The 26,518-nt window shown below is 36.4% G+C and overlaps 1 protein-coding gene across 2 annotated transcripts; it reads right to left on the minus strand.

The window, feature by feature from the left end:
• Window positions 1-8: 8 nt before the first annotated feature.
• CDC7 (cell division cycle 7) lies at window positions 9-26,503 on the minus strand. Of its 2 annotated transcripts, XM_061121402.1 has the most exons (13): window positions 26,395-26,497; window positions 25,827-26,027; window positions 25,546-25,741; window positions 17,163-17,246; window positions 15,297-15,432; window positions 11,817-11,910; window positions 11,589-11,731; window positions 10,333-10,585; window positions 9,601-9,696; window positions 8,643-8,821; window positions 7,752-7,834; window positions 3,045-3,194; window positions 9-1,772 (listed from the first exon to the last, which is right to left on the minus strand). In XM_061121402.1, the coding sequence occupies exons 3-13, from the start codon at window positions 25,634-25,636 to the stop codon at window positions 1,375-1,377; spliced, it is 1,707 nt and encodes a 568-aa protein (XP_060977385.1). In that variant the 5' UTR covers window positions 25,637-25,741; window positions 25,827-26,027; window positions 26,395-26,497; the 3' UTR covers window positions 9-1,374. The 2 variants fall into 2 exon arrangements, with proteins under 2 accessions (XP_060977385.1, XP_060977386.1); XM_061121403.1 differs by lacking the exon at window positions 25,827-26,027 and having other exon boundaries at window positions 26,395-26,503.
• Between the last annotated feature and the right edge of the window lie 15 nt (window positions 26,504-26,518).

A 26,518-nucleotide genomic window follows, 5' to 3' on the forward strand; every position in this document is an offset into this window, starting at 1 on the left:
TTGACATAAAAAATATGAGGATGACTTTATTAAACATACAAATTCAAGAACATTTTTTTTTTAAGAGAAAAAACAACAGCATTAGAAGACAGCAGATCAATGACCCTGGTATACAAGTATAATACTTGCCAAATGGAATATGGATTACGGCAAACTAACTTCAATGCTCAAAACAACAAAATGAATGTTAAATCTCCCTAAGTTGTATTATACTCTGTGACTACCAAGTGGGAAACTTCTTGGCAGACCTACACCTCTAGACTCAATCCTTTAGTAAATCTGACATGCTATCATTTATATATATATATAAAATTTTGTATGTCATAATACATAAACCTCTATCTTAGTTCCTTTTCTACTTTGCCTACTTCATTAGCACTCTTCCCAATGCACCCAAGACTCTAGGAAGCATCTTTCTCTGACCAGGACTGACTTACTCAAAATAGGATATAGAGATCTGAATGGCTCTAGGCAGAGGAGGAATCTCCAATTAACACTGTCAATTCTGTGTTCACTATCCTTTTAGCAGCTACCTAATTATATCTAAGATAGAATGCAAAAACCATGTATATTCAGAGAAAAAGAAAAGCATTTTGAACTAACAATCTTTACTTTGGTCCCACAGCTTCCCTTTATCAACACATTATTTTAACTTCCCAACTATGAACACAGGCGGTATTTAACAAAGTACCCAGAAGCCTTGGAAAGCACCATAAAATTTCCAAGGAGAATGTGTTTTAGATGTGGGTAGAGATGGCAGAAAAATCAAGAGAGAAACCATTAAGAAAAACATGGCAATTCACACAAAAAAAGTATTAAAAAATGAATAAATAAAACTCAATTTTAAGTAATATCCCGATATTTTCTCATTGCTTTAGTGTTCATAAAAGGTATAATACATGCCTCTAAAAAAGGAAATTATCTTCTCTACCTCCAGAATAATCAGAGGACCAGCATCAGGTTGAGTTTTCCAGAAACACACATAGCTCAAAAAACCCAGTAAACCTGAAGTCTTTTGACTCACTGAAGTCTTTAATCCCTGTCACAACCCTCAATTTCAAGACTCATACCTTGAAGCCCTATGTACCAGGCTAAGACTGCTCCTATTTCTGCAGATGGCAGTTTACAAACAATTAGGTAAATGAAAGATCTGATTCTACTTGGGTAGATCTAAGTCAAAGATCATTTTGTTAGTCAAAGAACTACCCTAGGCAACTTAAGTAATCTTAATCCGTATTTTAGAATCTGCTAGGAGAGCAAATATTAAATAAATTATTCACCCTGACCTGGCCTCTAATCAAGAATTTATGGCTATTACAAATAACTCTTTTTCACTTTACCTCACAATACACAATAATAAACATTAAAGAATAATCATAAACTCATATCTTTAAAAAATGGATGCAACAAAGCTTCCTCTGCTGTTATTCTTGAAGCTGGATTCAGATCTAGGAGTTTATCAAGCAGGTCATAAGCTTCATCAGGCACCTCATCCCAGCCTTCTAGATTGGTAGTAGACTCCTCAAAATTGCCCCCACAGCCATTACTGTCGCCTTTATATGATGAATTCCCTGAGGGTTGTGCATGAGGTGTTTGTATGAAGTGAGAAAGTTTACGGTTTTCTGTCTTCTCTGAAAAAGCTGGGTCATGAGAACTGCACTCTTGTATATCACTTGTTAATTTAGAAGTGTTAGAATTTATACCTCTGAGTTTCTCACAGAGTTTTCTCAAGTCTTGTGCTGGAACTTCTTTGCTACACAATATTGACTTGCCTAAAAGAGAAAAAATATACATATATTATATTATTTGAATATATCAGAAGTCTCTCCCATGAGAAACATGCAAGTCCAACTGTTTGCTTTGTGCATATATTTACGCTGAATGGGAGAGAGAGCACCATGTGCCATATTTTAGTTGTGTTTTACATCATGTAGTTGAAGGTCAAATCATAAAGTGGGAGATGGTAAGTAGAAAGCAGTGCCTTAATAAGTAATATAAAGGACTCTCTTGACTCTGCCAAAATCTTCAGCTTCATCATATTCTGTAATCTTTAATCAGCTGCAGTTCCCATTCCCTCTTCCCCTTCCAAGCTTCTACATGTTTCTGACCACATGTTTCCTGTCTTTGATGAGGGTGACCTGCACCCCCTCCACCCCCATGCCCAGAATACTCCCACTTACATCACCACTCAGTTCAAGCATTTTTACCTCTGTGAGGCCTGACACTCTCAGAGAGTTGATCATTCTAAGCCTCTGCTGTATCCTGTGACAACTTCTATTATTACTCTTGCAGTTCTGTATTGTAACCTGTATTATAATATCTGTCTCACCTACTAGACAACAAATTCTTTGAAGATACAAGCTATCATTTTCTCAACTGAAAAACATACTCATGCAAGAACACAATTTCTGATGTAACAATCTTGCTTTCCTTGTATGCGGAACTTCATCCTATTACCCTCAGATAAAATTTTCTTATAACATTGGGTTGGTCGAAAGGTTCTTTCGTGTTAAGAACTCCGAACGAACTTTTCGGCCAACCCAATAGTTTCCAATAAAGTATAAGGTTGTAGACTGACTGCCACTGACTTTTCCTGGTAGATTAGACCATGGCACTGGGATGGATAATCATTTTTGCAGTAGTTCTTACTCAGAAATAGCTTTTGATTAAAATTACTTGTTTTCTCAAACTAACAAATGTCAACCCTTTCTATGTATAACATTTTTCTGAATCATATTTTCCAGGAAAAGGTGGGGTGAGACCAGTATATGTATTTCCTGAGGTTCCTCTGATAATTTCGATATGCAACTTTGATTAAGGTACACTGATTCTGGGGCTGGGCAAGGGGCAGCCCAGTTACTTTTGAGGTAGGTTGACTGAAATTTTGTCCCAAAGGAGTGTCCCATAGTTTGTAGTTACAACAACAGAGAACTTTACAAACATACGACATGTTTATTTGTAGAGAATTTTGTAATAATTTATTAAGTGATCTGCAGGAGATTAGCAAAGGTATGTGTTTCATTCTATAATATAAAACTGCTTACCAAAAGTTTTAGCAGCCTGGATAGTTTCCCTGGATCCACGAATTGTCATAATTTGAGCCAAAGCAGTTAAATCATCACTTGCTTTATAAAATGGATATCTTCCACTAAGCAAAGAAAGGAATATGACGCCTGCAGACCACATGTCAATTGCTGTAACAGAAAACACACTTAAAATAAAAAATCCCCAATCTATGATACTTCTACATCAGTAGCGCTCAATCTTTACTGTGTATTCAAACCCTCTTAAGAACCTTAGAATAATTCTGATGCCCTGCCCCAATCCCCTCAGAGGCTCTGACTTAATTGTGCTGAAGCAGGGCTTAGGCATCAGTTTTTTAAGTTCCTCAGGTGTTTTTACGTAATTTCAAGGTTGAGAATCCCTGGTCTAACATCCTTAATGCAAAATACAGTGTTACCTTTCTTGAGCAATATGAAAGTTGGTTAAGTTTAAAAGGACATTTCACCACTAAGTGAATGCACATTTTATAACATCAAAATACATCCAAAGTAGCTATGTAAGAAAGAAAAATTGAATGCACCCCATGAGTTACACAGCATAGTATTGAGAGTGTTTCACTTTAGTGAAAAGTATTAAACATTAGAAGCTCATCTTCAGCTAGATGCTAACCCTAACTTTTATTGTGGAAACTTTAATCTCCAAAGTTCTTGCAGTTATGACTAAGACCAGCTCAGCCTCATGTGAAGAAACTCATTAAAAAATACATATTTAGGGATCTCTTCTCTCCTAATGGTTGAACTCCCAGTATCACCAGCCCCTTGACCACTGCATCATCTGACATTCTTGGTTCCCTCTATACCTCTGCCTGCTCCTTCAATGTTTTCTCCAAGCCTTAAGGGCTAAGTCTCCCCAGAGTTCCAACTTCTATCCTGTATACTCTCCCTGACTGGCCCTTCATCCACTTCACAACTTCAACTATTAACACCTTTAACACAGTCCAGACCTCCCTGAACTTTACTTACTTTTTTTCTGTTGGACATCTCTATGTGGATTTCTACAAACATCTCAAATCAATGATGACCCCACTCATCTTTATCTTTCCCTGTACATGTTACTTCTTTATTCTCCCCTTGGTTACTGGTACCCATTCGAATCTCCCAAGCTAGAAATCTGATCAACATCCTGGATGCCCTTTCCCCACCAGTTCATACCCAAGTCCCACATCCAATTATCCAGCAAACTCGGCTGCCTTTCCAATTCTTCACTTTTCTGTTTTTATTAACGTCCTCGTTCAGGTTTTCATCATCTCTCATCTGGACCTGCACACACCTCCTCTCTGTATACCTGCCAGAATGACCCATCTAGAATACAATTATTACCATATTTTTCCCTAGAATAACTTTCCAAAACCTACAGGATATAGTCTAAGCCATGTAACAACTGTGATCCAAACTTGTCTACCTCTCTCCAGGTTGGTTTCTCATCACTCCTTGACTTTCACCATACATTCTAGCAACACTAAACTTTTATTGATTCCAGTATGACCATGCTGTTTCTTGAGTTCCTCTGCCCACGAAATCCCCAATTCCAATTCATTCTCTTTTCAGACGTCCTCTCTTTCATGAACTTCCCTCCATAATCCCTTCAGATAAGAAGAGTTAAATATCCCTAAAATACTCTGTATAAAGTTTTATAACCATACTTAACAATTACTTTATAATTATTTGCGAGTGTGTCCTGACTAGAGTGGAAGCAGATAGTTTTATTCATTTTTTAGGTCATTAGCAAGTAAAGAATAAACCCACAATCAATGAATACTTTTCTGTAAAGTCCATGATATAAGTGAATATAACAGGATTCATCTATTAGTGGAAGCAGATAGTTTTATTCATTTTTTAGGTCATTAGCAAGTAAAGAATAAACCCACAATCAATGAATACTTTTCTGTAAAGTCCATGATATAAGTGAATATAACAGGATTCATCTATTAGTGGAAGCAGATAGTTTTATTCATTTTTTAGGTCATTAGCAAGTAAAGAATAAACCCACAATCAATGAATACTTTTCTGTAAAGTCCATGATATAAGTGAATATAACAGGATTCATCTATTCAATAAGATGTTTTCTGGGTTCCTGCATCAAGACAACTCTTTCAAGTTACAGACTTTTTTCTTTTTCAACATAGTTTTGGCAGTCCTAGCTACAGCAATCAGAGAAGAAAAAGAAATAAAAGGAATCCAGATCAGAAAAGAAGAAGTAAAGCTCTCACTGTTTGCAGATGATATGATGCTGTACATAGAAAACCCTAAACATAGTATCAGAAAATTACTAGAGCTAATCAGTGAATTTAGCAAAGTTGCAGGATACAAAATCAATACACAGAAATCACTTGTATTTCTATATACCAACAATGAAAAATCAGAGAGAGAAATTAAGGAATCAATCCCATTCACTATTGAAACAAAAAGAATTAAATATCTAGGAATAAACTTACCTAAGGAGACAAAAGAACTGTACATAGAAAATTATAAGACACTAATGAAAGAAATCAAAGACGAACATAAACAGATGGAGAGATATTACGTGATCCTGGGTAAGAAGAATCAATATTGTGAAAATGACTATACTACCAAATGCAATCTACAGATTCAATGTGATCCCTGTCAAATTACCAATGGCATTTTTCACAGAACCAGAACAAAAAATTTCACAATTCATATGGAAACATAAAAGATCCCAAATAGCCAAAGCAATCTTGAGAAAGAAGAATGCAGTTGGAGGAATCAACCTTCCTGACTTCAGATTATACCACAAAGCGACAGTCATCAAGACAGTATGGTACTGGCACAAAAACAGAAATATAGACCAATGGAACAAGATAGAAAGCCCAGAAATAAACTCATGCACCTATGGGTACCTTATTTGTGACAAAGGAGGCAAGAATATACAATGGGGCAAAGACAGCCTCTTCAATAAATGGTGCTGGGAAAACTGGACAGCTACATGTAAAAGAATGAAATTAGAACACTTCCTAACACCATACACAAAGATAAACTCAATGAATTAAAGACCTAAATGTAAGACCTGAAACTATAAAACTCTCAGAGGAAAACAGAGGCAGAACACTCAATGACATAAATCAAAGCAAGATCCTCTATGACCCACCTCCTAGAGTAACGGAAATAAAAACAAAAGGAAACAAGTGGGACCTGATTAAATTTAAAAGCTTTTGAACAGCAAAGGAAACTATAAGCAAGGTGAAACAGCCCTTAGAATGGGAGAAAATAATAGCAAATGAAACAACTGACAGAGGATTCATTTCCAAAATATACAAGCAGCTCATACAACTCAATACCAGAAAAACAAACAACCCAATCAAAAAGTGGGAAAAAGACCTAAACAGATATTTCTCCAAAGAAGACCTACAGATGGCTAACAAACACATGGAAAGACGCTCAACATCACTCATTATTAGAGAAATGCAAATCAAAACTACAATGAGTTATCACCTCACACGGGTCAAAACGGCCATCATCAAAAAGTCTACAAATAATAAATGCTGGAGAGGGTGTGAAGAAAAGGGAATGCTCTTGCACTGTTGGTGGGAATGTAAATTGATACAGCCACTATGAAAGATAGTATGCAGATTCCTTAAAAAAAAAAACCACCATATGACCCAGCAATCCCAGTCCTTGGCATATACCCTGAGGAAACCAAAATTGAAAAAGATACACGTATCCCATTCTTCAATGCAGCACTATTTACAATAGCTAGAACATGGAAGCAACCTAGATGTCCATCGACAGATGAATGGATAAAGAAGTTTACATATACAGAATGGAATATTACTCAGCCATAGAAAGGCACATATTTGAATTAGTTCTAATGAGGTGGATGAACCTAGAACCTATTATACAGAGTGAAGTAAGTGAGAAAGAGAAAGATAAATATAGTATTCTAATGAATATATACAAAATCTAGAAAAACGGTACTGAAGAATTTATTTAAAGGCCAACAAAGGATAAACAGACATAGAAAACAGACTTATGGACATGGGGAGAGGGGTGGAGAGGGTGAAATGTATGGAAAGAGTAACATGGAAACTTGCATTACCATATGTAAAATAGATAGCCAAGGGGAATTTGCTGTATGGCTCAGGAAACTCAAACAGGGGCTCTGTTATCAACCTACAGGGGTGGGATGGGGAGGGAGATGGGAGGGAGGTTCAAAAGGGAGGGGATATATGTATACCTATGGCTGATTCATGTTGAATTTTGACAGAAAACAAAATTCTGTAAAGCAATTATCCTTCAATAAAAAATAAATTTAAAAAATCTCTTTAACGCTATTATACTGTTTTCATAACAAAAAAATTTTTTAATCAAACACACAATCATGTGTGTCCCAGAAGAATTTTGAGGTATTAGGCAAACATAAAAAGTTACAAGTCTTAAGTTAGCAAAGACTACTAAATACAATCCCCCCCCCCCAAAGGTAATGTTAAAAGTATTCCTAAATCATCTCGTAAATAGATAAGCAAAATGCAATCTATTGGGGGAAAAAAAAAGGCAACACTAGATTTCATTAATAATACTATCTCAAAAAGGGAATGTCACACTGCTAGAACCCACTTATATAATTTAGTTAAAAGCAGAAGAGCTCAAATTTAGTCATAAGTAGACAAAAATCATAAAATGAAATTTATGGCAACCAATTTAACTGGATTCTGTATTTCTGGTGCAACATACCTGTAGTTTGATTGGGGCACTTGGTCAAGACCTCTGGTGCTCTGAATCCTGGTGTACCTGCCCTGGGTGCAACCTGCTGCCGCCTTATGATGATAAAATAAGATTTTTCCAGTTTAATTATTTAAGACCAAAAAAATAACACTCATCAGTTTAGTTCACAGTAAATTCTACTTTGACATCTATATAAATAAAAGTTATTACAAATGATAACCCAGTGGGATGAAAATCCTGGATTTTGCTTCTACAGGCCTCACCCCACACACCAGTTCCCAGGCCTTATTTCAGAGGGGCTTCAAGGTACTTCCATACATAAAAAGAGGTAGTGTAGGATACGAGTCATAATGGAAAAATAGAATACAACAGGAACTCTGGGATATAAAAATTTATTTCTGTTTGGAGTGATTAATTACGGAGATACTTGTTCACTTACACACTTGAGTTAATCAGGAAAGGCTCATGAAAGCTTCTGAAAGTTCTGAAGGGAAGAAAGGAATTCATGTGTGGCAAAAGAGTGGGAGGTATGAAACAAGCGTTCTAGTATTTGGTTTAGGTTACTCTACACAGGCAGGAATAAAGAAAAGAAGATAAGCTTAAATCACCAAGTAAAGCATGCAATTTTGAAGTTTCAAAAGAGCTATCCCTACTGCTACAAAACCATTTCATGTAAAATCAAGTGTGCTTCCCAAAGAGCACATGTGTGTAAGGGGACAAACACGACAACAGCTGTCATCTACTCTTCAAGGTACTTATCTGTATTAGTGCCTGTGCCGTTCACAGGACCGCCTTTTTCCTTTTCACTCACTTATATCAATTGTCTACCAAAATCAATGCAATTTCTCATCTTGTCTGGCAGCATACTCGTGGTTTCACAGCACCATCCAAACACATTACCTTGAAAGGCAAATACTGCAAACTTTATCTGTTGCATAACAGTCACAGGTCAGGCTAGCTGGGCAAGAACTGGCAGTTTTCCTCATCACACCACTATTCATGACTTTTGTAGAAATGGTCTTCTTTTTGGTTCCTAATTTTCTAGACAGTAAATCCACAGTCTTTGACTGCTTCATAAACTGTAAAAGAAAAGTCATAGTCTCTATTTTCATGACATTTAACATGATGCTAGTATATGCTAGTAACAGTAAAAGCAATAGGGGAAGTGTAACTTTCAAAACTGCTGAACAGGCTTTTGGAATGTAAACAAACACTTGCCTATCAAAACAGTTAAGGTCTTTTTAGGTTTCTGTGTTGAGTAAACATAAAAATTTACTAACTGGTCCTAGTCTGGTGAATATTTGAATTGCACTTTATTAGAACTTTCCTTGAAATGTTACAAAAGTATAAAACAGTTATGTTCTAGTGTCTAACTCCATTTCAGAACTGTAAACTGCACAATTACATCAGCTAAAATCAGTTTTAATTTGTTGCTCATGCTATCTAGCTGCTACAGGATATCATAAGTCCATTTAAAACCATTTAACATTGATGACAATTTTGTAAACTTTACAAACATCTTTACGCCATCAACTGTGTGTCAGAAATGTGTTAGTTGTTGGGAGCTCACAACTCCAGCCAATGAGAGATAAGGCCATTCAGACAAGGTCTAAATGTTCCCTTAGAGAAAGAGCAACAATGAGGCAGGTAATCAAAAATGATGAAAAATTCCACTAGAAAAGTGCATACCTGGAGAAAATGAAAGCACTGACTAGATAGATGCTCAAAGCAGTAACACCTTCTGCTAAAGAAAAAAACCTTAATAACTCACTGATAATAAAACCTAATCTGGTCATTCCCTAAATTCTCTCCAGTGTGACACTGACTGATGATTGTACTATGAAGCTACATTACTTACTTTCACTGCAGGGCTCTCATGTGAAATGGAGCTGTGTATATTGAAATTTCTTTCTCCAAAAACAGAGCGCTGGACAGAAAGGCCTACAGATCCCTCCTACAATACCAACAAAAACAAGGAAAAGAAGGATTATATCTGTAACACTTTCTGCCAGCTGTACTCTGCCATAGTTTTGAGAGTTAAGTGACATAAAACAAAAGCAGCTGCATCCAAGTCATCCTCAGGCACCAAAGCACTTCTGTGAAAGGAGAAAACAGTCTAGACAGAGCTCTTAACCGCCATGTAGTGTTATCACAGTCCACAAATACACATAACTGAAAAATTATAAAACCACCTGCATGGATGTTACATGTTGCTGTGCAGCTAAAATGGAGATAGACACTTTGGAGTTTTTTTCCTCTATAACTAATGTTTTTCTTTCAAAAAGGATAATATAAGCTTCATACATGCAGGGAAAATTTTATGATTTTCCATTTTTCTTATATAATAGAATTGTAGTGACAAAGACATTATAAATCTACAAGCAAAATGTTCAGTTTTCAAATCATAAAACAATCCATTATAAATCTCAGTGAAATCTAACAAACTGAATATATAACAAGCATAAACAACATATATATATGTATATATGTATTTTTCAGTTGCAAGTATCATCCTAGAATTAGAACTCCCTCTGTTGGACAGAGTACATTTCTAAAACTGTATTGGCACTTAAGAAATGAGAGGTAGAACCTTTCCATCTTTTCCATGTTTAGTCTGAACTTGTGCATTTGTGTAGGGCCTTTTAACAGAAGTTTTTGGGGTAGACTGCTGATCCAGCTCTTTAGGTGCTGCTGGGCCACTCAATGAAATCTTGTTGCCGGTGATTACATAGGATTTATTTTGTGAACAGCTTTCCTGGTGAGCTTCAGACTGGACAAATTTGAGAAGCTCTATTTTAGTATCATGGGTTCCTTGGGCCAAACCAAAGTCTACCAAGGCATACCTATGAAACAAAAATAAGCATTTTTATTTCTCTGTAACATTGAAAGCTTAGTAACATCATAATATGCTCAAACCATATTCACACAGAAACTGTAAATCTTTTGGTGATAAATTAAAGATTTAAAATATTCTTGAAGAAAGAAAAGTTAAGTTTTATAGACAAGGTAAAACTTGTCTTAGACAATTTAATAGCTAACTACTGAAAATTAAGGAAAGATGTCTCCCACACACAGGAAACATCTTTTCTCTCCTTCTTCCAATGGCTTGTTCAGAAAAGAAATGCAGATGTAAACACAACCCTTTGTTCTCTGATGGTGGCGGAGATGGCATCATAGCAGATAATTTTTAATTAAACAAGTTTAAAATTAAAAAAAAAAAAAAAAATTAAAAACCATGGTTTAAATTTCCAAGTCAGGAGTACAGAAACCCAAGAAAAGAAACTATGGTTCTATTTTCCTTACTATACTCAATATGATCCACTGTATAAACAGCAGTTTTTAAGTTGTCAGCTTACAATGCCTTTATATATATCATCACCAGAAAAAAATAAAAAACTCAAAACTTTTAGTGTTGAAATAGGAAACTGGCTATCACGTGGCCCAATCCCCTCATTTACTAAAATGAAGTCCAGAGAAATGTATAAGGTTTAAAAAAAAAAAAACTAGACCCTTTCTAAGTCTCTTAGCTATTTCCACTGAGCCACGGCACATCGCACTCTGTGGGACCCCAGAGACGGCAGCCCACCAGGCTCCCCCGTCCCCGGGATTCTCCAGGCAAGAGTACTGGAGTGGGTTGCCATTGCCTTCTCCATTAATGATGTATACTGTCTTACTAACACAATTTTATCTTCTCCTTGAGAGTATTTCCCTTCCCGAACCACAATGAAAATCCGAAACAGAAAAATCTGTTCATGGTTGTTGTGGTATGTTTTAAGTCAAAGAGATGGACCCCAAAGAACAAATTCATTTAAGTAGAAATATTTTCTGGTAACTTTCCATACTTACTTTTTCAAGCGCCTATTATATAAAAAATTGCTGGGCTTAACATCACGGTGAACAATACCAAACTGATGAATGCGTTTCAAAGCTTTGAACAGATTAAACATATATTCCCGTACTTCTTGAAAAGAAAGAGAATTCAAAATGTCCTAAAATAAAGTTATGAATAAGGTTATAAGATTGTTTTCAATGAAATATTTAGCCGATAAAAATTCAAGAAATATTAAAACCTACCAAAAAGGACTCATGCTCCAGATATGGCATAGCAATAACCACATGATCATTCTTCCTAAAGCAGTATTTAACTCCCATGACATTGTCTTGCCCCCTAGTGGAAAAATGCACAATGAACTATGGAGGAAAGGTCAAATGAACTGAAACTTTATGCAGTTTTTTAAAAAATGCAATTTTAGCATTACATAAATAACACAAGGAAGCTAACTTAAAGCCATCATCATATAGGATAGTATGCTCACTTAACTGAGATTTTTTTTTTTTTAAACAAAAACAGCACCAGTTATGAGGTTATAATTCAAAAACAAAGATAATTATAGCTTTAAATGAGGAAGTGACAGAATGAGAAGGAAAAGATGACTAATAAAAATGAATTAACAAGACTTAGAGATAGGATGGTTAACAGTAATAAATAAATAAATTAAAAATAGCTAATAATTATTGAACATTCACTACATGCCAAGCTCTGATCTAATCGATCAATCATAGTGATCAATAATTCACATAACCTTTACAACAACCATATAAGGATGGTACTATTATTTCTTGCCCCGCCCCCCCCCTTTTTTTTTAACAGATAAAGACACTCAGGACCAGAGAGGCTAAGGAATTTCCCCAAGGTAACTAAACTAGCAGGTCATGGAGCCAGGATTTGAATTCAGGCAAGTGTGCTCCAGACCTAGACTCTTAACCACCACACCACTTCAGAGCAAAATGAGGGAAACAGGGTAAACTGATTTCCATGGTTTTGAGTCTGAGTAAAACAACATCGATACCAACAAAGCATGTAGAGAAAACAGGGGGAAAAAAAGCATTAAAACTAAAACCTCATCAATTTGACAAAGATATCTAGATACAAGACTACATCTTAAGTGAGAAGTCAAGTGTAAGTCAGTGACTGTACTATAGATAAGTGATTAAGCTGTGAAATTATTAAAGAGAAAACTGCTGCTGCTGCTAAGTCGCTTCAGTCGTGTCCGACTCTGTGCAACCCCATAGACGGCAGCCCACCAGGCTCCAACGTACCTGAGATTCTCTAGGCAAGAGTACTGGAGAAGGTTGCCATTGCCTTCTCTGAAAGAGAAAACTGAGCCTTGGAGAAATCTCAAGTTGGAGGGCAAAATAAGGCAGAAAGCCCAGGCAGGAAGATCCACAAGTAAGGAGTTGTGAAGCAAGCGGTGATCAGTAAAGAGGTCAACAAAAATAAGGACTAAGGAAAGGCTTTCATTCTGGTGAAGGGGAATTAACAGCAAAGTGGAATTAACTAATTTTCAGAAAGTAATTTAAGTGGAAAGAAAGAGGCCAAATAGGATTTAAGGAGGAAAAACAGAATACAATGGAATCAGAATATAAAGACAGTTTTCCTGAAGTATCTGTCAAATAAAAAGTAAAAACCAGTATGGGAGCTAGAAAGGAAACAAGATCAGGTAGACTTCTTTACCATGTACATTGCTGAAGAACTAGGAAAGAAAAAGTTGTAGGAGTTGTTTACAGTATAGAAAAAGGAATAATCTTATTCAGGGTACTAGAAGGTAGGTGCCTTACAGTAGCCACCTTATGCTCCTGTCTTCTATAATAAACAGACAGCATGTTCATTCATTCAACAGATACTTAGTGCGCCCTGTTAATCAACAGACACTATATTAGACATTTAAGGATGTGACAGTGAATTAAAATTAACATGATTTCTGCCCTCATGAACTTTACTATCTAGTGGACAATATGGATAATAAACCATATTATTATATTTGGTGTTTTAAAAGAGACAAAATATAAGGGTTTTAAAAGAGATCAAAGGGTGCTATAACAATGAAAAAAAAAAAAGATCTCATTTAAATCAAAGATGGCTTTGAAGTGATACTGTTGTTGCTCAGGGCAGAAAGATAAGGAGTCAGCATGCAAAGACTGGCAGGGGTCTTCCTGGTTAGGGAAGTAGTAATGGGGAGTGGCCCTGAAGTGAGAAAGCTCCTGACTCAAATTTGAGGAGCTAAAGAAACTAGAGCACAGTGAAGAAAGTAGAAAGACTGACATGAGATAAAGCTGGATATTTTTCAAAGAACACTGAGAAAACATTGAACAATTAGTGGAACTAACAGTATCCAATTTGAATTACATACATACATATTTTTATATTTTAAGGATCAGTCTGGCTGTACTTTGACTATGGGTTTATGAGAGGAAGAGAAGAAGCAGGCTATGTAGTAATCGAGGCTTAGACTAAGACAGCAGTTGAGAAGATAAGACAGATATGGATGAGATTTTAGATGTATTTGGGAGGCAAAACTGCCAGGACATGATGATGGATGTAGACTAGGAGAAATATGGAGAAACTGAGTGTGATGATTTCTGGCTTCAGTATCTAGGTAGACTATGGTGCCATTTGCTGAGATGGACAGATGAAAACAGACTGTGGCAAGATATTATTCTGGGGGCCAATGAAGGTGGATAAAAATTTACTTTCTGGCGTACTAGGTTTGAGATGTTTATTAGGTACCCAAATGAAAATGTCAAATAGGCAGGTGGATATATATATATATATAAATCTGCAGTTATGAGTTCTGAGGTTATAACACTTATGGGAATCACTACTATGTATTTAAACCCATGTGGAATACATGACACCACTTAAGAAAGTCTAGAGAAAGAAAGCCCAGGATCAAGAACTGAAGAACTCCAACATTTAGGGGTCAGGTAGAAGAGGAGGAACTGACAAAGGATACCGAAAATGAAGGCCAAATAAAGCAGGAAGAAATCAAGGAATAGCAGCAGAGAAGTCAAAAGACAACGGTTCAATCAATTATGCTAAACACTGCCAGGAATTCATGTGAACAGAAAAAGGAACTGGCAAAATGAAGTCAGGGCTGACTCTAAAATATTAATAGTTTCCATTTAGCACAGAGAGTAGCCTCACTCTGTGTGTGTGTTTCTCTGTGTGGGTAAAAGGGAGGTGTGAAAGTGAAAACAGGTTTGTGCAGGTTAATTTTTGAGATGTCCAGTTGTGAAGGGGAGCAAAGAAATGATGGAGTAACTGCAAGAGGGACAGAGGTACAGGGAGGGTAAGAGATATGACATTATGTGTCTATGTTGACAGAAATGACCTAGTAGAGACAGACCAATGACAAAGACATGCTAGAAGATTCTGTTGTTCAAAATAAAAACAGAGATGAAGCTGTTAATATCTAGGGAGATGTGAAATAAGAGTTCCCCACATTTTATACCATGGAAGACAAGGTCTATGATTTGGTAGGAAGATTAGAAAAAGAAGTCATAAGAGAACAGAAGTCAAGCTGAGCCTCAAGGGAATTCCACCCTAAAAACTAATATAAACTTCACTAGCCATTCCAAGATTAGAGAAAAAGTGCCAGCAAACTGTAAATACCTGACTGAAGAATATGTTTAATTCACAGACAATCTCATCATCCCTATGGGGTATCTATTAATATCTAAAAATCTTAAACATCATATACAGCAGTTGCCTACCCAGCCACTGTTAAGCACTGAAGTTCAGCTGCAATTCTTATGGGGTGACTTGTTGGAATTAAGTGTTTTAGAGCAATTTTCTCTTCAGGTCCGACTTGTAACTGTGCTGTAGCCAAATAAACAGAGCTGAAAGTGCCTGTAAAACAATTAGAATCTTTTAATATTTTATTTTTAAAAATGTTTATGAGACAATGCTAAAATAATTCTTAAAAACTGGAAACTAAAATGATCATAATTTAATCGTTAATATTCTAATGATACTGAACACAAAAAGCAAATACATCTGTATTAATTAGAACTTATTTTCAATTTTTAATACATTCTTAACTGTCATCACTTCTTTAGGTGGTATATTAGTTCAGTAAAGCTATACAGTACATCTGTTTGATTGGGTCAGCATAAAATATTGGTATTTCTATGGTATGACCCATTCTAGTAAGTATCTTTCTACAATATTACCATTTGAAATTACTATCTTAAGACTTGGATTCCAGTCTGTTAGAAATAAAAATTATATTAATCTTAGGAGAGGAAAACCTACAACATTTTTCATTTTAAAAAGTTTTTTAAACTTTAAAATTTACCATGAAACTAAACAGAAAAAAAATAAAAGACTGGGTGGTCAATTAAATTTGAGAAATATTGAGTTAAAATAAATTGATAGATTTCTCATTACAAAATTTTCTAGACCTTTAATGTACTGAAGTACATCATAAATAACCAAAAAGGTGGTATACATGCTATAATTTTCAAACTTATTAGCCTCTTCATCCCTCTGCCTCCCCAAGAGTAGTTAGCTATTTGTTAGGAGGACACCAGAAGGGCTTCCCTGGTGGCTCAGTGGTAAAGAACCCTGCCAATGCAGGAGACATGGGTTCAATCTGTGGGTCGGGAAGATCCCCTGGAGGAGGAAATGACAAGCCACTCCAGTACTCTTGCCTGGGAAATCCCACAAAGAGGAGCCTGGCGGGCTACAGTCCACAAGGTCCCAAAGAGTAGGACATGAATTAGCAACTAAACTGTAACAACAAAGAGGACACCAGAATTTTTCAAAACAAAGTTTTTGAATACGAAGTCAGTGCTAGAAAAAAGGTAAGAAAATTGACTTAAGTGTCAAAAACAGGTAAGAAAAAAGATGTAAAGATTTGATTTTTATATCGCAAATCATCTCATCATCTTATTTCTCTGCACTCACTGATTCAGCCTTTTCTCATCTGACATTTAACTGTGAAAAGCAAACAATGAACAAATGGAAGTTGCTTTTTTTCCTTTTTACTAAGTTTTTATTTTCTATCTCTCAATATAGTCACCAAAAAGTTCTATTATCTTTTATCTTCTCATTCCCTTCACATCTGTCTGCTAAATTTGCTCTTCATTCAGTCAATATGATTGTGTCTCTGAATGATATTTATGTAAACACTGACCATCCTATAAATATTGTACCAGTTTATTTTCATCAATTTGCCATCTTAGGTTTCATATATGTTTAATTCTACCTAACTGCAGTGGAAAAAGAGAAAAAAAGATTTGGCTTTCCCTGATCAAACCCCCCCACTTAAATCTTAAACTTTTTATAGATAATTATCATTAATAATTACTTACATATTGATATCAATACTTTTAATAGTATAAAATTATAAAGTTTCAAATAGGACTGTTCATTTTACTGTATGTATTTATTCATTCTTCCTTTCTTTCCAAGGAAAAGAGAAAAGTTGTTACGCCAATTAATAATATAACCATGGTCTTTGTATTTTAAAAGGGGTATTTATCTAATAAGAAATAATAATGAAAATCAAGATTATACAAAGGAAAAAAGGAAGGAAAAAGAGCTTATAAAACTAATGAAGTATATACCCAAATTACCTTCTCCAATTTTGTCCTTAATCTTAAACAGATTGCCAAGCTGTGGTACAGCTTCATAAAGCTTCTCAATATCTTTTTTAACACCTATCAAGACAAAAAAGAATTCAGTTACAATTAATGGGTATATTTTATATTTTCTTAGGTTAAAATGTCTCAAAATAATTTCTAAAACATAATATGTTACATTACATTAATTACAAACAAAAATAGCTACAATAAACCTTAAAATTATAAGACTAAAACCCCATCAAGTTGCTCTAACTCATACACCTCTTGAAGAAACAGATAAAACTGAAAAGTAACTGAATCACTCACACCCAATTGCTGCTACTCTAAAACTACATTCTGACAGACACACTGTCACTGCATAGAGTACAACACAATGAAGAAGCTGTTTAAAAAATAACTAAACAATCTGAGCTGTGATCACTAGATGGCATGACAAGGACACAACGCAATTTTCTCGAAAACTATTTCCTTCCTCCAAAGATGCAAAATCTTACAGGCTTGGAAAAGTTTTATATATTGAATATTCACAGTATAACCTAGAAAGAAGCTCTACTTAAGGTCTCAGGAATGTTAAAAAAATATTCTTTAAAAATTGTCGCAATTACCAGTAGTATCCTATATCCTGAAAGCAGATAAATCAATACTTTTAAATAAATATAAGCTCTTTGCAAAAGCCTGCATGGTTAAAATACAGAAAGGCAATAATTCAAAATGTGATAAACTACTGGATACAAAGGATATTTACATACTTAAGAGTTCTCAGATTTTATTACAATATCTAGGCCAAGCATTAGCTACTTTTAAAGTTATAACAACACTCTGCATCTGCAACAGTTTAAGATATTTTCAAAGTAACTACACATGTATTATCTTTTCAGATACAGCATTTTTTCAGATCTACATAACAGCACTGTGATATTGGGAGAACAGACATAATGATCCTGGTCTTTCAGATAAGGAAACCATATTCAGGGAAGTTAAGTCACTTGCCCAATTTCACAGAGGTATTGCTGACAAGTCTATCAACCCACTCATTTAACAAACACTGTCTTTTGAAACACACCCAGCAATTGTATTAAAAAACAAATGAACAAAGTTGGTGAAGATCCTGTTCTCCAGGAGCTTGATGGTTGCTCAGTCATGCTTGACTCTTTGCAACCCCATGGACTGTAGCCTGTCAGGCTCCTCGGTTCATGGAATTCTCCAGGCAAGATTACTGGAGTGGGCTGTCATTTCCTTCTCCAAGGGATCCTCCTGACCCAGGGATCCTGCATTGCAGGAGTCTAGGAGCTTCCTCTATTGGAAAAGACAGAGGTTAAAACCTCACTTTTAATACAAGATTTTAATTGTAATATTAGAAGAGTTGCAGAGTCTGACACGACTGAGTCACTGAGCATACACCTACTCATATATATTACTAGGTAGAAGGGGAGGGGAATGAACGAGATTGAAGGTGACTTCCAGTCACTAGAAAGAAATAATAACATCTCTGAAGGTAACTTCCGGTCACCTTCAGGAGACAGTTAACCAGTGTTTTCGAAGCATTTACCAAACAGAGAACTGTACAAGAAGGCATTTTAGGAAGGAACTACTATGTATGCAAAGACAAGCAAAAGGAAAAAGGCAAGGATTACTGTGGAGAGAGGGGAGAGTAGGAGAGAAGATAAAATTGAATGTGGTTGATAAAATTCAGGTTTCCCTGGTGGCTCAGAGGTTAAAGCGTCTGCCTGCAGTGCAGGACACCCAGGTTCGATCCCTGAGTCGGGAAGATCCCCTGGAGAAGGAAACGGCAACACTCCAGTATTCTCGCCTGGAGAATCCCATGGAGGCAGGAGCCTGGTAGGCTACAGTCCATGGGGTCGCAAAGAAAAAGCAGAGGATGCAAGTAAGAGCCGTGTAAAGTTATTAAGCAGGAAGATGACAAGCAGAAGATAAATTTGAGGGGAAGAATACTAAGAGGTGATAATTAAATAAGAGGCCAAGAAGACCTAATCCAGAAGTCTTTCTACTCTTATCACTCCATCTAAGTAACAAAAAGAACTTACTTAAATTATTTAAATTACCCTCACAAACAGTCAGACACAACTTGGTGACTAAACAACTAAAACACCTTCCCATCTACCAAGCAGGTGAACTGGAAAAGCTTTGTGGATTTCAATACAACAAGAGGTAATATAACAGTAATTATGTGAGCCAGTTTTAGAGGTGAGAGGTTTAAATCAAAATTCTGGCTCCAGTTGGTATGACCTTTCTAAAGCACACAGCTTACATCTGTAAGCCTTAGTTTCCCTATTTATAGAAAATGGGGTAATAATAGTACCCATGCTGTTGAAAGACTATGAGGATTAAATGAAACAACATACAAAACACAAGCGCAGCTTTTAACACAATGTCTGACACATGGTAAATATTAAATAAATTATACTGGTGATTCTTATTGTTGTGGTTATGATTAGTAACATTACTTCTTTAGGGCTTTTGCTCTTTCTGTTCCCCTTGCTTGAAATCCTCTTCCCTTATAACTTTACATTGCCTAAACCAATTTTCAGTTTCCTCTGACATCCTACTTAAATTAAGACTCCTCCCCATTATCCACTTTACCCTGTTAATTGTCTTTTGGTGTTCTTATCCACTATAAAATTATGCTGTTTATTTAATTGTTTGCTGTCTGCCTCCTCCCATTAGAATATAAGCTCCATCAGTACAGGCTCCCTGTCTGTATAATTCACAAAGCACTCAGCTCTTAGAACACTGTCTGGCACGTTCGTTGAATGAATGAATGTTTACTATCATTATGGTCACTCAGACAGCTGCAAAAAAAAAAAAAAGCAAAAGTTTATAAGTTACAACAGAGTGAAGCCAAAGACAACAGAAATCCCTTCACTATTAGCTACCACACTCTGTCACTCTGGAAACCAAAACCAAGGCCTGGGGGGAAAGCTGGCTTTCCAGCAGTCATAGTTGCCACAGTCAATTATAATCATGTCTAATGAGTGTCAAATCCAACCAACTTCAAGTTCCAGTGTCACAGAAAGGGCACTAAAATATGTTCAATTTGCTATAACATTTCTTTGATTCTAAGACGCACTTTTAACAACTCAAACTGGGATGCAACTTACAACTGTGGTTGGTCAGCATCAAAACTTACAGAATAGGAGTCAATAACCTGAAGAAAATTTAAAAAATCAAAGAAACATTCACATTTAACCCTCAAGAGTCAAATGACTATAGGGAGGAATTGTAGAGGTGATGAAGTACAAATCAAACATAGGTTAGCTCCACATAACTGGGCTTTTCTTAAAAACCCATTAACAATGGCTTTTTTTTTTTTTAATGAATTCTTCAAAGAAATTCTGCATGGCTAATATATGAGAACAATACTAGGAGGGAAAAAATAGGATATCAATAACTCTGAATACAAAAAGTGATTCAGAAGAGATAGATCCGAAATGTTTATTTTCCTTTTCATGTATGTACTAGAGATATATAATTATTTGTCTAGTTACATCTAAAAGAACTCTTTCAGTAGGTATATAAAAATATTTCTAGTGAAAAGCCTTGTGTCACAGTATAACTGGCAGCATTTCTGAGCAGTACATAAAATAATGGTATCTCTTAACAATCAACAGTGTTTAGGTATGGTGAAATATTTTAACAACCTTTTGTGGTCTTTTTATTACTAAATGTATGTGTCTGTATGTATGCTTTGTTGTATGCACATGATTAATAACACCAATAGCTTTGCAGTAGGATGATACAGTTTCATATGGCTATTTAAGTGTAATCAAAATTAAATAAATTTAAATTAAAAATTAACTTCCTCAGTCACACTAGCCACATACGAACATCTCTGTTATTGCAGAAAGTTCTACTGGACAGTGCTGATATAGACACTCTGAAATCTAAAGAGTCTGGAGTCAACTCCTATCATTAAACCACATTAGTGCTCAGGTTTTTAACCTGTAAAACAAAGGAGTTGGATTAGATGAACTTCACCTTCCAACTATAATATTCTATGGCTTTCCTATGAGTTCCATGTTCGGAACCTCCCTTTGCATAAACATGAGCTGGCAGTTAGTAGTAGAGACGCTGGTTAGCTGTTAGAAATAACTAGAAAGAAAAGATAAGTAGTAAAATACTGTAATGCACAAGCCAGGTGAATGACTATGCAAGCTCAATGTGCTTCCATACCACCAGCACTTACTATGCAGTTACCCATCTGTACAAAATTCAAGTTATGATTATATGAAGGTTTCTTGCTTGCAGAACAACTTTGATGTTTCTGAACGGAAAAACTTCCTGACAATCAAAGTGAATGAAAAATCCCCAGTGTGGAAAAACCCCCAGATTCTGAAGTGGAAGATGAGAGTTGATCTTGGAAGACAGTATTCATGTCAAAAGCTAGAAAATACTACTAAGGGCAGAGACCAATGAATATCAGAGACCAATGAAAATACACTTTGAGGATTGGGGAAAGACCCTGAAAAGTCCACAAAATAAAATATTATTTAAATTATTAAATATTATTTAAACGAAGATCTAGGCTTCTGTTTTGAAATTTTAAATTAATTTTTTCCTGTTTCGTAATATATCTAAAATGGTTATAGCAACAACCTCCTTAACTATACTCCCTGCTTTCACCCACAAGGACCTATAATCTATTTGTAACATAGCAGCCAGAGTGACCATAAGTCACCATATCACTATTTTGCACAAACCCACTAACGGTTTCACATCTTGCTCCACATAAAAGCCAAAGGACTACCTCCTTTCCTCACCTCTCTGACTTCACTCTCATCACTCACCTCCTTGCAGTCACATGACCTCTTGCTGCTGCTGCTGCTGCTAAGTCGCTTCAGTCGTGTCCGACTCTGTGCGACCCCACAGAAAGCAGCCCACCAGGCTCCTCCATCCATGGGATTTTCCAGACAAGAATACTGGAGTGGGGTGCCATTGCCTTCTCCTGACAGGACCTCCTAGCTATTTCTAGATGCGAGCATACTCCCAGCTTAGGGCCTTCACACTTGCTGACCGCTCTGCCTGGAATGCCCCTCCCCAGATATATGCAAAGCTCCCTCCTTCACCACCTTCAAGTCCTAGTTCAAATGTTACCATACTAGAGCTTCCCTGGTAGCTCAGTGATAAAGAATCCGCCTACCAATGCAGAAAACAGGGATTCAGTCTAGGAAGATCCCACATGCCGGGGAGCAACTAAACCTGTGCGCCACAACTACTGAGCCTGTGTTCTAGAGCCTGGGAGCAGCAACTACTGAAGCCCAAACAACCTAGAGCCTGAGCTCTGCACCAGGTGAAGCCATCGCAATGGGAAGCTGGCACACGGCAGGGAAGAGTAGGTCTGGCTCACGGCAACTAGACAGAAGCCTGCACAGCAACGAACACCCAGTCCAGGCAAAAACAAATAAATAAACAACATTATTTTTTAAAAAATGTTACCACACTGAAGTCTTCTCTGACCAGTTACACTTACTAAAATCACAATCTCCTCCCCAATGCCTATCTCCCCTCCCCTGCTACATTTTTTTTCACTGCACTAATCACTTTTGAATATACTATTTATCTATTTTCTGTCTCTATCCACTAGATTGAGGGCATTGATTTATTTGTCTGCTTTATGAACTGATTTATTACTAGCACCTAGCAAGGTGTTATGTTATATGTAACAGAGGTTTAAGAAATATCTATCATATAAATGAAATGCTTTCAATTACTTACAATGGAGTAACACTGATACTCCAGGAATATAAGTCTTGCTTATTCTGGGGCTTCATGTACTGCCTAAAATTATGCTTCCTGTAACTTGTTTTACACATAATTAAATGTAAATTAAGATCACATAATTTAGGGAGATCACCTAAACTAGACACTCTTGAGAGTGAAAGGGGGCGTTCATAATTACACTGTGATAACAGGCATAAACTGAAACTGTTTCAGGCAACCAGGATGTTACCTATAACCCACTTTAGAAGTGTGGGCTAAGAGCTATTCACGTAACACACCAAAAGCAAGCCTTCCAATAAAGTTCAACAGTATACAGGAGACATTAGGAGAACATAGAGTGTCTTCTTTCGCTGAAAAGATCTTCATCACTTACTAAACTTGGCATATGGTAGACACTCAAAAAAAAAAAAAAATAAAAGCTTGCTGAAAATATGAAAGAATAAACGTTTGATAGTTTAAATAATATCTATTGTTTATAAATATCACTTATAAATATATCTACTGTTTATAGATAATATCTATTATAGAATAAACTATGCCAGGTACTTCATTCATTGCAGTATTTTTTCTAACAGGAAAAATGGCAAACAATCTAAAGGTTCAATAAGAAAAGGCAATTAAATAAATTATAGCATACCATGCAATGGAACATTAGGTGGTCTAAGCTACAGAATAATTACATTTAGAAATATTCAAGATACATATTGCTAAGTTAAAAATGGAGATTAGAAATAAATTGGCTGACTCCAATTTTTTTTTAAAAATGTATCTCTATATGCACAGGAAGACTAAAGAAAGGTAACAAAATGTCAACAGTGGCAACATCTGGATAGTGGCATATTCTCTTTCTATATTTTCTTCTCTAAGCACGTACAATTTTTATCAGAAAAAAAGTTACTACATAAAAAGCTGACAGATATCCCAAAACAAAGGGTCATACTATGTATCCATTATACTAAGATTTCTACTTTATATCTTTGTATTAAAACATGCATTCAAATATTTTCAAGCACCTACTATGTGCTGAACAGAGTAAGGCTCTGGGAATACAAAGATATACAGAAATCCCACCATTCAAAAGTGATTCTATTAAGGCAAATCATACTAGAACACGAAACAGTTATGCGCCTGGACTTCATCAGTTTTATTCCTTATTCAAGTTATGTTTTTGATATAACGTTAGCTTTTTATTAAGCGTCAAATAAAAAAGAACCATATGAATACAATTTCAGCATGCTTTATAAATTATAAAAAGCACTGTTTATAATGTTCAATGTTCTGCAACATAAAAGCTACAAAACTTTAGAAATGTGGAATAAATCCACCCCACTCTTTATTTCCTAGCAGATTTTCAGAAGAATATTACAATAATAGCTTTTACCTGAACATTTGCTAGAGCCAAGTCAGATTCATTTATTCATATACTCTGCCTAATGCACAATGTACATCAAGAGCTATACAAGATACTGCCCTCAAGGAGCTTATAGTATTACTGAAGAGGCATGATATCCATGAAACTGGATGAGAGTGGCATTTTAAGATTATTCTAGTGGCAGTGTACAAAATGAACTGGAAGATGAAAAAGGAAGTGAAAAGTGGCAGTGTAAGTAAGAAACTTCACTGTAATTCAGGAGAAAAGTGTAAGGGAATGAAAGTGGGAATGGGAAGATAAAACTGGGGGACTGGATGAGGGCAGCAAATACAAAGACAAAGTCAAAAATAACTTTTTAGTGTAAAGTTTTAAGTGCAGATACTTTAACTGGAATAATAGTGGCTTTCATCAAATAGGGACATCAAAGGGTACTTTTATCAAATATGGTACTTTAACATCAAAGATGAGTTAAGCTTTAGTCAGAAAGCAAAAGCAGGAGATGTCATATTTTTCCAGGGTTCAAGTTAAAGTCTATTTTGTAGTGTTGAGTTTATATAGGTATATCTCATGAACAAAAAGTCAAAATTAATATTTTTGAAAAAGCACTAAATATGCTTAAGACAAAGATGGAACAAGAAGACTTAGCTACATTTTAAGGGAAAAAAATCAACAGTTAATTGGAACTCCTATTTAATCAATATTTATTGAATGTCTACTATGTTGCAGACACAGTGCTACAGCAGGAATAAAGGTGCACATTATAGTGTACAAGATCAGGCACTGTTTGATAGTCTCCTCATTTCAAGGTCTGGGTGAGAATCAAACATTTCATGATGTACACTGAGATACAATCCTTTATTACTGCTACAGACACTTCATTTACTTTTGTCAATGAATTCTACCTTTGAATACTTAAGTGAAAGTCCCTCCAACGTCCATTTCTAAATTCAAGCTTAACGCAATATGGTGAGTAGAAATAAGAACACAGGTCTAGAAGAGAAATTCTAGTTTGGCTATCAACAAACTGTGATCTTAGACAAGCACTAATATTTAGATTTTAGCAACATCACCTGTAAAACATGGCTGGACTATAATCCTTCTAAAATGCAATGCAATCCTAAATCTAGATCTTATGTTTTACCGATTCGTAAAATACTCCTATATAAACATACAACTCACATTAAGATGTAGTGTTTTGGTTGTTTTTTTAATAATGGAAATTACAAAATTGTTGCCTACATGTCTTTGGAAATAAACACATACCTGGTGGTTTAAAATTCTGCTCTTGTTTTTTTAATGAGCCATCCGCCTGAAACCGGCCACCAAGGGGAGAAAAAACCATTGGCTTATCCATCTGAATCCCCAAAGCAGGCTCCAATCACAAAGCAAGTAGGGTGCAAAATGCCAGCTACAGGGTCATGTCCGCAGGGGGACCAAAGCAGCTATGAAAATCAGAATACTGGAGAAGATGAGAAATTTAAATCATTTAGTGAACTAACCACTAAAAATGCTACTGTCCCCAAAGCAAATACTTAAAAACGCACCTTTGTCCAAATCCCCAAAGGAAGGAAAACCGTGAACCATTTTAAAAGATTCCACGGGCTTCACTTTCACCTCCCAGACAAACCGGCAGGAGCTAAAGGGAAAACTGCCTACCCGGGGAGTCTCCCGGTAGCAGACGGCGGTGGGAACTGCAGAGGTAGCGAATCGGGTGGGGGAGGCCTTAGTGTGGAGAACGGTTTGACCTGGAGGAAGAGGGTTGGAGGAGAACTTTTGACTACCGAAAGGGAGCCCCGGGAGGTTTGTCCAAGGCCCAGTGCAACGTGTTGGAGAAATGATAACGTCACGGCTTAGGAGCGCCGGGAAGAAGGGAAGGGGGACATGAATGGGATCCCTGCCCGAGCCCGGCCCGCGAGCTCCGCGGGGAAGGACCTAGTCCCTGAGACCCGAGACCGAACTGGATGCTTAGTGCGCAGGCGCAGGACATTCCCGCCGCGGGTCAGTGGGATCCTCAAGGGTTTGGGGGGGGTTACTGAGAGGGAAATCACAATCTAGAATTCGTTCCTAATCCCTCACAATCCCGCGCCATGGAACAAACCGTCGGAAACTCACGGTTTAAAGGAATACGGCTTCTGGGGCTTCCCAGATGCTTGGGTCGCCGCCTCCGAGTCCGCCAAACGCGCCTGCGCAACACTTCCCGCCTCGCCGCTTTTAGTTACACATGCGCACTGTAAGG

This window comes from Dama dama, chromosome 20 (genome assembly GCF_033118175.1).
Source record: "Dama dama isolate Ldn47 chromosome 20, ASM3311817v1, whole genome shotgun sequence".
NCBI lineage: Eukaryota > Metazoa > Chordata > Mammalia > Artiodactyla > Cervidae > Dama > Dama dama.

Coding starts and splice junctions, on each gene's coding strand:
- CDC7 (XM_061121403.1), bottom strand. CDS start 25,636: ATGGATAAGCCAATGGTTTTTTCTCCCCTTGGTGGCCGGTTTCAGGCG. Junction 10,586..11,588: donor TATAATAGGCGCTTGAAAAA/GTAAGTATGGAA, acceptor TTTGTTTCATAG/GTATGCCTTGGTAGACTTTG. Junction 9,697..10,332: donor AACATGGAAAAGATGGAAAG/GTTCTACCTCTC, acceptor TTGGTATTGTAG/GAGGGATCTGTAGGCCTTTC.